The sequence below is a fragment of the Amblyraja radiata genome, chromosome 16 (assembly GCF_010909765.2).
Source record: "Amblyraja radiata isolate CabotCenter1 chromosome 16, sAmbRad1.1.pri, whole genome shotgun sequence".
NCBI lineage: Eukaryota > Metazoa > Chordata > Chondrichthyes > Rajiformes > Rajidae > Amblyraja > Amblyraja radiata.
In genome coordinates, this window is record NC_045971.1 from 52,474,934 (window position 1) to 52,485,544 (window position 10,611).

The 10,611-nt window shown below is 42.5% G+C and overlaps 1 protein-coding gene across 1 annotated transcript; it reads right to left on the reverse strand.

Annotated features, from left to right (window-relative positions):
• Nucleotides 1-4,339: 4,339 nt before the first annotated feature.
• Nucleotides 4,340-10,611, reverse strand: LOC116982237 (probable histone-lysine N-methyltransferase PRDM7). The gene is made up of 3 exons (XM_033035523.1): nucleotides 9,970-10,611; nucleotides 4,799-4,921; nucleotides 4,340-4,499 (listed from the first exon to the last, which is right to left on the reverse strand). The coding sequence occupies exons 1-3, from the start codon at nucleotides 10,151-10,153 to the stop codon at nucleotides 4,393-4,395; spliced, it is 414 nt and encodes a 137-aa protein (XP_032891414.1). The 5' UTR covers nucleotides 10,154-10,611; the 3' UTR covers nucleotides 4,340-4,392.

Sequence of the window (10,611 nt, forward strand, 5' to 3'; positions counted from 1 at the left end):
CATTACTTTTGTTGCATGCCAATTTTAACTCCTCATGCAACTTGCACCCTATATCCAGGCTGTTGTACCTTTGTTACATGCCAATTTTAACTCCTGATGCAACATGCACCCTTTAACCGGGCAGAGACAAGAGATTTAATAAAGTTGACCATACAGAAAAGTAAATGCATGGTTTGCATCTAAACTGAACTTTATCAATTGCAAGACAAGGTTGATGATAGACAATAGGTGCAGGAGTAGGCCATTTGGCCGTTCAAGCCAGCACTGCCATTCAATGTGATCATTGCTAATCATCCACAATCAGTACCCCATTCCTGCCTTCTTCCCATATCCCCAGACTCCGCAATCTTCAAAAGCTCTCTCTACAAAGTTTCCAGAGAACCGGCCTTCACTGCCCTCTGAGACAGAGAATTCCACAGACTCACCACTCTCTGTGAAAAAAAGTTCCTCATCTCCGTTCTAAATGGCTTACCCCTTATTCTTAAACTGTGGCCCCTGGTTCTGGACTCCCCCAACATCGGGAACATGTTTCCTGCCACTTGCGTGTCCAAACCCTTAATAATCTTACATGTTTTAATAAGATCACCTCACATCCCTCTAAATTCCAGAGTGTAGAAGTACAGCTCCATTCTTTCAGCATATGACTGTCCCACCATCCTGGGAATTAACCTTGTCATCATACGTTGCACTCCGTCAATAGCAAGAATGCCCTTCCTCAAATTTGGAGACCAAAACTGCACTCAACACTCCAGGTGTGGTCTCACTGGGGCCCCAACTACAGAAGGATCTCTTTGTTCCAAAACTCAACTCCTCTTGTTATGAAGGCCAACATGCCATTTGCTTTCTTCACTGCCTGTTGTACCTGCATGCTTGCTTTCATTAACTGATGAACAAAGACCCCCAGATACCGTTGTACTTCCCCTTTTCCCAACTTGACACCATAATCTGCCTTCCAGTTTTTGCTATCAAAGTGGATAACCTCACATTTATCCACATTAAACTGCATCTGCCATGTATCTGCCCACCCACCCAACCTGCCCACGTCACCCTGCATTCTCACAGCATCCTCCTCACAGTTCACACTGACACCCAGCTTTGTGTCATCTGCAAATTTCCTAATGTTACTTGTAATCCCTTCATCTAAATCATTGATGTATATTGTAAATAGCTGCGGTCCCAGCACCGAGCCTTGCGGTACCCCACTAGTCACTGCCTGCTATTCTCAAAGGGACCCGTTAATCCCTGCTCTTTGTTGGCCCTACTAATATAATTTTACATGAGATCAACTATGATGAACAGTTTTGGCTCCGGAAATCATGTGGTGGAATAGACAAAAGATAATAGGTGCAGGAGTAAGCAATTCTGCCCTTCGAGCCAGCACCGCCATTCAATGAGATCATAGAGGAGAGAAGGTAAATCAAAAATGTCATCGAAATAGAGCACTTCACAAAAGGGAAATCATATATTTATGGACAACTTCAGTCTTCACATAGAAAGGAAACAAAATGCTGAATTCGTGGGAAGATGAATTTGAAACTAAAATGAGTCTGGAAACGATGCATTCTAGACGAATGCTGGACATTCCCAGCAATTCAGAGAACAATTAAGGAAAGAAAAACAGTGTTACCATCTGACATTGAAGTTCTAACAAACCTCAAACATTAGTTGTGTTTCTCTTTCCACAGATGACTCTGGATATCTTATGGAACATGACAGAATTAGCTGGTAGCTTCACAACAAAGAATCCTCAGGGAAACCATGTTTAAATGACAGGAATGTACATTGACCTTATAAGTGATAAAGTGAAATTAGAAATTGATATTGTCATTTACTGATTTATTAAAGTCTTTGATGAGGAAATTAGATGAAAGGTTATGACAGTAGGTAAACAATAGTAACTATTTAAGGCAAGGATCAGTCCAGGATAATATCTTAGTCAGTGCAAGGCACCTACAATGTTTCCAAGATTACTGCTGATGAGAAGGTGGGTGGCAAAACAACTCACCAGATACCCAGAAAATGACACAACATGAAAAGTTAAAACAAGAAGATAAAGAAAGAATAATATTTAATATTTCTTCCCACAATGTACCACAACAGTTTGAGGTCTGTCCACTCACCTGCCTTCCTCCGGCCCCAACCCCCATCCTTGCCGTGTGTTCACCATCCTCCCTGACCTCCCCCTCTCTGATACCGAACGGTCTGTTCTCAGCAGAGCCTCACCTTTGTTCCCCTCCGTCCCCACCTCAATGAGTTCCGCGTCCGCCACAATATGGAGCTCTTCTTCTGTCGCCTCCACATCCAAGAGTTTTTCCATGGGAAGGAGTCCTCACCCCCTAGTGATGACCCCTTCTCCTGTCTCCAACGGAGCCCCTCCTCTTGAACCCCCCCCCCCCCTCATGGCTATTCACCTGCTTTAGACCTTTTTTATTTTAGCCGGCTGGACATCAACTGCCTCAACGTCTCCAATCCCGTCTCACTCTAACCTCTCCCCCCCCGAATGTACAGCCCTCCCTCTGCACTCACTCTGCAACAACCTAGACTGGGTGATCAAACCTGCCAACAAGGGAGATGCCGTGGTAGTTTGGCGCGCTGATCTCTACAAGGCTGAGGCCAGGCACCACTAACTTCCATCGGTACTCAAATTCACCTGGACCATTTCCGACATCTCCTTACCGTTTCTAGACCACACTATCTCCATCGCCGTTAACAAACTACTGACCGACATCTACTATAAACCCACTGACTCCCATGGCTATCTGGACTACACTTCTTCCCACCCTGCTTCCTGTAAGGACTCCCCTACTCCCAATTCCTCCCTCTACACCGCATCTGCACCCAGGATGAGGTGTTCCAAACCAGGGCATGGGAGATGTCCTCATTCAAGTAGTTTACACCCCAGCGGTACGGATATTGACTTCTCCAATTTCAGGAAGTCCTTGTTTTCTCCCTCTTTCCCCTCCGCTTCCTAGCTCTCCCACTGGCCACTGTCCCCGCCTCTTTCTTTCTTTTTCCCGCCCCCAACCCCCTCCCCCCACCCACATCAGTCTGAAGGAGGGTCTCGACGCGAACGTCACCGATTCCTTCGCTCCATAGATGCTGCCTCACTCACTGGGTTTCTCCAACGTTTTATGTACAACAATTTGATTAATATTTTTGGTGATATTTGTTGGTCATTCTGATCATAGCCCTATATTAATAATCCTCAAAGCAACTCCTACTTTCACATCCTTTATAATGTCCCAAAGTATCCAGCAAAGAGCCTTACCTAAATTGGGCATGAACCACACTTTCTTCAAACAGTCACTGTCAGTTTACTGGGGAATCAATGTCAGATTCCAATGTCTGTCAAAATTCCAGAAGTTAATAACAAATATTTGTGATCAATGTTAAAAGAAAAATTAGTTCATGAGCGAACACAAGTGTGTGCTCTTGAACCAAAGCCTGCATTGTTCCACCATTGCCCTGGCTACCAATGCACCATGCCATCACTACAATGCTCCTAATGAAATATGATTGCTCTGAAGAAATAGATTGGTTACTTTGGACGTACAAAGGTAATCGTCATCATGGAGCTCCCCTTCTTCTGTGTAAAGTATTCTCTCCTTATTTCGTAAATTATAACTTATTTTTTCTGTTTCTTTGGTCATTTCCTCGCTTGCAGATCCCGATGTCTTTCTGGTGGAGACAACTGGAAAAAGAAAGCCAAAAATAAACCTAATTACATTGTTTCAAGTCAGATAAGTGGTTGACCTATAAAATATGGAAGTTAGTTATATAATATGCAACATGTTCTATGAATTGAATTTAAATGACATGGTGGTAGTCAGATGGTCATTATCTCATCTCAATTATTTACTGTAATGCACAGGAGTCACTCATTTTGAGTTTCACTTTTACAAACAGAATTACCTGTTGCTCTTTTGATTCTTTTAACCAACACTGTGCCTTCCTTTGTTTCTTCAGTGGCGCCTCCCAAATCTCTTTTGTCCTCTCCTGTATATGACGTGACCTGTGATGAGACATTTTGTTGAAACTGTGATTCATAAGGACACAAATAAATAGTTTCTACTTCTTGATTATTTATTCCATCGCATTATTAACTGAGATACTCAACTCAACTACTAATAAAAGCAGTAACTGCCTTGTGTGCAATATTTCAGTGAGCTCTCACCTTTCATACTGTACTCTGAAATGAAGTTTGATATTGTCAGCAAATATGGGAAAGTGTGGGAACAATTCTCTCACTTTCAACAATAAAAATATATTTGCGAATGTTAGCACCTGACTCCACAGCAGTGATGATAATTTTTCTAAACAGCAGTCAATTCTGTCTTGTAGAAAATAAAATGCTAATGTAGAGACACTCTGTTAATTCATAAAAGCGTATTCTCACTTCTCCTTTATGCTGGGAATAAGTTCTGTTCTTACCTTTATGACAGGCCTTCTTTTGGAATTCTTGCCATTTTCATTCTTAAAAGGCCTAAAGATTTTGAATCCTTGAGGGAATAAAAGTGACAAATCAGTGCTGCTTTGGATCAATAGTTTGGAAATTCTGGATATATCTAATGTAATTGAATTTAAAATAAGCAAAATATCACAAAAGTAAAAATTTGTTAAAATTTGTACAATTAATAACACATTTGGAAAAATATATTAAATTTAACAAATATTCCACCACTCCAAAGATAAGAATAAAATCACTCTTGCAATAGATTCCATAGGCTAACGGCCAAATTGATTAGATTCAATTATATTTGAAAAACTGCATTTAATATTTCAAACAGATTTAAATTACGTTGTGGATTTTTTGTCAGAAGTTTAGGTGTCCAATCCTCATCTGACTCGCTAGATTCGTATACTTGGATTGGACGCCTTCTGCTCCGATTGGTCATAAATTCGGGCTTTGGTACGTCTAATCCTGTGAAAAATAAAACATGCTCATCATCTGTTATGGCCACAAATTAAAGAATAATCAACCAGCATGAAGGATATGATGGATGAGTATGTGTCTATTTCCAGGTCAGAAATCACAATGACCAATCTTTCAGTTTCACACATCTGTGTGGGAAGTGAAATAGATCAGAATCCTTCTTTCCATTCCTCCAGGTTTAAAGTAATGGCTCATTCTTGCTGCCTGTACTGACAGTGACACTTTGTGCCATGGTTGGGTAAATGGATTGAATAATGAACAACCAGGACAATACACCTCTTCATCAATGGGAACATTGACCTTTGTCCAATCTCTGATTCCAGGACTGTGACTAGTTGCAACATTAAAAAGCATAACTGGGCCCCAATGTCTATGGGTTTGTGTTATCCATGGTCACCATCGTCTGAATGACATCAGGCTTTGGTATTGATTGTAAAGTTAGTCCAATTTGAGATCACTGATGGGAATTTTTGAATATTGGTGAGGAAGCTCACCAGGAGGAAATAGTCATGAGAAGCAAAACTGTACATATCCTGCTGCCAATAATCTGCGACTAATCACAAGTCTGCTGGGTGTGCTCATTTCATCAAAAGTGGCATTACAAATCCTACGGGTTGACACACCTTGAATTTGCACGGCATTAATATTTCAGGCAGGAGTTTATGTCTTGGGACCTTTCCAATTTTCCAATGACCAGTGTGCGTGCACATAACAATGAGGGCAGGAACAGATACAGCAACATTTAATTCTAAACATTATCTTTCAGACATTTCTTTATTGATCTAAAGAACGAGGGCATCACAGGCAGAGCTGGCATTTCCTGTTCTTTCCAAATTGCCCCTTGTGTTACATGGAGCAGAACGTGGAGGATGTGGTGCTCCCATACACCTATTGCCCTCAACCTTTATGGTGTAGAGGCCACAGGTTAGGGATATGTTATTAAAGAGGTTTTACCACAAAAACTCCAGTGCATTATGGAGATAGTAAACATTGCATTTCAGGCTGGTGAAAGCAGTGTACTTTTGAATGAAGAGTGCCAAGCTTCTTGAGTGTTGTGGATCTCTTCCAGGGATGTTGAGATATATTTCAATGTCCACTTTGATATCCCTTGTTTATGAGCATTCTCTTGGTGTCGAGGATAACTGCTCCCATTCCATCTCTGTCAGTTGTGAGAGAATTGATTCTGTAGGTCTTGGAGTAAGGTAAAGATTCTGCTGCTGAATGTCTTTATGAGTGAATGGCTTATGAGGTTGGGGACAGGATGTTTTTGTCACTGTTTGATTTCCTGAAGAGACCGGGTTCAAAGGGCATTCCAGGTTGTGCTCCTCCATTTTGAACAGCCATCGATCAAGGATTCCCACAAATTAATTATGCTGTTACATTTTCATAAAGGGCTGCCATAAAGCATTTACTGCATTCTACAACATCTTGAGCCTTGATGCCACTTCGTTAATCTGGGAGAAACCAATGCCTATGGTTTACTTAATCCTGTCAATTAATTTGCAGGATTTTACAGGATAGCCGTCGGTTTATGTTTATTGTAGTCACGTGTATGCAGTAGTGAAAAGCTTTAAATTACATGTTATCCAATCAAATCATACAAATACATCACAAGTACAAAAGATAGAGTGAAGGGAAAGATGGCAAACTGCAAAATATAAGAGGAACTTCAAGGATAAAACACAAAGTGCTGGAATAACTCAGTCTCAGGCATGCAACCGGTGGGTGGCGCGACTTTCGTCAGCAGCGGCCTCTGCAGTCCGTCTGCGTTTTTATTATTTTATGTCTATGTTTTTATGTAGTTTTTGTTATTTTTTGTTGGGGTATGTGTGTGGGGGGGTGGGGGTGGGAGGGGGTAACTTTTAAATCTCTCCCTGCACGGGAGGCCCGACCTTTTCTTTGTCAGGTCTCCGTTGTCGTTGGGGCTGCAACGAGGAGCGGCCTCCAACAGGAAGACCGGGGTCTGTGGTGCCGACTACTCACCTCACCGTCGCGGAGCTGGCCGAGTCCAGAGCGGGTGGAGCTGTGGTGGACGCTGCTGCGACCCGACCCCCGGAGATTCGGTGGCTGCAACTGCGGGTTTGGCGGACGGCACCGGGAGCCCGCGGGTCCCTGGAGGGAGTCCGCTTTTCAGGGCTCCCGCAACGGCGACTTCTCCCGCCCGAGTTGCGGGGTTGAAGAGCTCCTGGAGCGGGGTCTACATCACCGCCCCGCGCGGCTTGGAATGGCCGCGGGACTGCGAGCGCACGCCGGGGGCTCTAACATCAAGAACCCGGTGTGCGACCTTGCATCACCCGGCGTGGCTTTAATGGCCACGGGACAATCGCCATCGCCCGCCGGGGGCTTTGACTTTGACTCTGACATCGGGGGGGGGGGGGGGGGGGGAGTGCAGTGGAGAGAAAAGTTTTTTTGGCCTTCCATCACAGCAATGTGATGAATGTTTATGTAAATTATGTTGTGTCTTGGGTCTATTTGTTTGTAATGTATGGCTGCAGAAACGGCATTTCGTTTGGACCTCAAGGGGTCCAAATGACAATAAATTGAATTGTATTGTATTGTATTGTACAAGTGATGACACCGGCTTGTTTGATCCCGATCCCAATTTTTCCAAATTATGTCAAGTTTAGTGTTGTATGTATGTACGATGTAGATACAAGACGGATAAACATAAAACATTAATTATACAGTAAATCTGTAAGACTGTTACGAGAGGACTGTGTAAATCTACAAGACATCAGTCAAATCATGTTGTTATGAAAAGTCCATGGTATTGCAAAACGAATTACGGTTGCATTTGGATTGCACAAATGGATTCAAGAATATAGTTGTAGGAAAGTAGCAGATCCTGAAACTGTTGGTGTGGGACTTCAGGCTTCAGTACCTCCTACCTGATTGTAGCAGCGAGATGAGAGAATGGCCCGGATGAATGGGAACCTTGATGACCGCTGCCACCTTCTTGAGGTGGGTTCTCATGTAGATACTATTGATGGTGGGGAGAAGTGTGCCTGTGATGGACTGGGCTGAGTTCACCCCACCATACAGCCTCTAGCATTCCTGTGCATTGGATTGCCTTAGCAGGCCAAGATGCAACCAGTCAGGATACTTTCTGCAGTACATCTGTACAAGTTTGTTACGAGTTCAGCTAGAGGTTATTGTTGCCGCACCACTCAACCAGAGTTTCCCTCTCTCTCTCTAGTATCCAGTTGCAAAGGAAGGTAGAGAACCAGGTATTGGACCTTATTGGTCATTTGGAGGGGATGATAGTGTTGAATACCGACCCATAGTTGATGAAATGGAAGGATCTAACCGAGGACCTGGCTCAGAAAGCATACAGTGGCTTGCAAAAGTATTCATACCCCTTGAACTTTTCCACATTTTGTCACGTTACAACCACAAACGTAAATGTATTTTATTGGGATTTTATGTGATAGACCAACACAAAGTGGCGCATAATTGTGAAGTGGAAGGAAAATTATACATGGTTTTCAAATTTTTTTACAAATAAAAAACTGAAAAGTGTGGCGTGCAAAAGTATTCAGCCCCCTTTACTCTGATACCCCTAAATAAAATCCAGTGCAACCAATTGCCTTCAGAAGTCACCTATTTAGTAAATAGAGTCCACTTGTGTGTAATCTAATCTCAGTATAAATACAGCTGTTCTGTGAAGGCCTCCGAGGTTTGTTAGAGAACATTAGTGAACAAACAGCATCATGAAGCCCAAGGAACACACCAGACAGGTCAGGGATAAAGTTGTGGAGAAGTTTAAAGCAGGGTTAGGTTATAAAAAAATATCCCAAGCTTTGAACATCTCACAGAGCACTGTTCAATCCATCATCCGAAAATGGAAAGAGTATGGCACAACTGCAAACCTACCAAGACATGGCCGTCCACCTAAACTGACAGGCCGGGCAAGGAGAGCATTGATCAGAGAAGCAGACATGGTAACTCTGGAGGAGCTGCAGAGATCCACAGCTCAGGTGGGAGAATCTGTCCACAGGACAACTATTAGTCGTGCACTCCACAAATCGGGCCTTTATGGAAGAGTGGCAAGAAGAAAGCCATTGTTAAAAAAAAGCCATAAGAAGTCCCGTTTGCAGTTTGCCACAAGCCATGTGGGGGACACAGCAAACATGTGGAGGAAGGTGCTCTGGTCAGATGAGACCAAAATTGAAGTTTTTGGCCTAAATGCAAAACGCTATGTGTGGCGGAAAACTAACATTGCACATCACCCTGAACACACCATCCCTACTGTGAAACATGGTGGTGGCAGCATCATGCTGTGGGGATACTTTTCTTCAGCAGGGACAGGGAAGCTAGTCAGAGTTGGTGGGGAGATGGATGGAGCCAAATACAGGGCAATCTTGGAAGAAAACCTGTTAGAGTCTGCAAAAGACTTGAGACTGGGGCGGAGATTCACCTTCCAGCAGGACAATGACCCTAAACATACAGCCAGAGCTACAATGGAATGGTTTAGATCAAAGCATATTCATGTGTTAGAATGGCCCAGTCAGTCCAGACCTAAATCCAATTGAGAATCTCTGGCATGTCTTGAAAATTGCTGTTCACAGACGCTCTCCATCCAATCTGACTGAGCTTGAGCCATTTTGCAAAGAAGAATGGGCAAAAATTTCAGTCTCTAGATGTGCAAAACTGGTAGAGACATACCCCAAAAGACTTGCAGCTGTAATTGCAGCGAAAGGTGGTTCTACAAAGTATTGACTCAGGGGGGCTGAATACTTTTGCACGCCACACTTTTCAGTTTTTTATTTGTAAAAAAATTTGAAAACCATGTATCATTTTCCTTCCACTTCACAATTATGCACCACTTTGTGTTGGTCTATTGCATAAAATCCCAATAAAATACATTTACGTTTGTGGTTGTTACGTAACAAAATGTGGAAAAGTTCAAGGGGTATGAATACTTTTGCAAGCCACTGTATCTATTTAGTTTTTATGTGGGGAAAAAAACTCATGTCAGCATGCATCATTAGAAAATGGCAAAAAGGAAAAAAATACATATAATATTTTGTACAAACCAATGGCAACCATGGCTTCATAATTCCGTTTCATGTTCTTATAACGGACCTTCTCCCAGTCCATTAGTTCTTCAAACGCTTCCTTGGAAAAATAGCCAGCAATGTCGTTGAAATGGTCAGAATCCTGGAAAAACAAACATTGTACCTGATACACTTTGGTGCATAATCTGTAATCATCAGACATTAATTCCAAAACAGATTTTAAAATATCATTTTTTTATTTAATACAGGACAATTCCAGAATAAAGGATCAGAACTTAAAATTAAAGGGCAACTTCTTCTGGAAATAAATGAAATATTTCTTCACTCAGAATATAGTGAGTTTTTTTTCTCGGGTTGAAATAAATCAGCTGTTAATTGCATTCCAGCAAGATCAAAACATTATTGATTCCAAGAAGTCATAAACCATATCACAGTAAGAGAGGAAACTGCATTTAAAGTGCAGGTCGGGCGTGATCAGCCTGAAAGGTCCAGACCCAAAATGTTACCCATTAAGATTCAAGATTGCAGCTTCCAGCCAACAGACATCAGTGTCTACATTTGTGGCAATGAAGACAGTGACTATCATGGGCTTCCCCCACACTGAAGTCAGGAGCAGCACCCAGTGGCTGCTGCAAAACCACGGTTGTAAACAAGAATAAA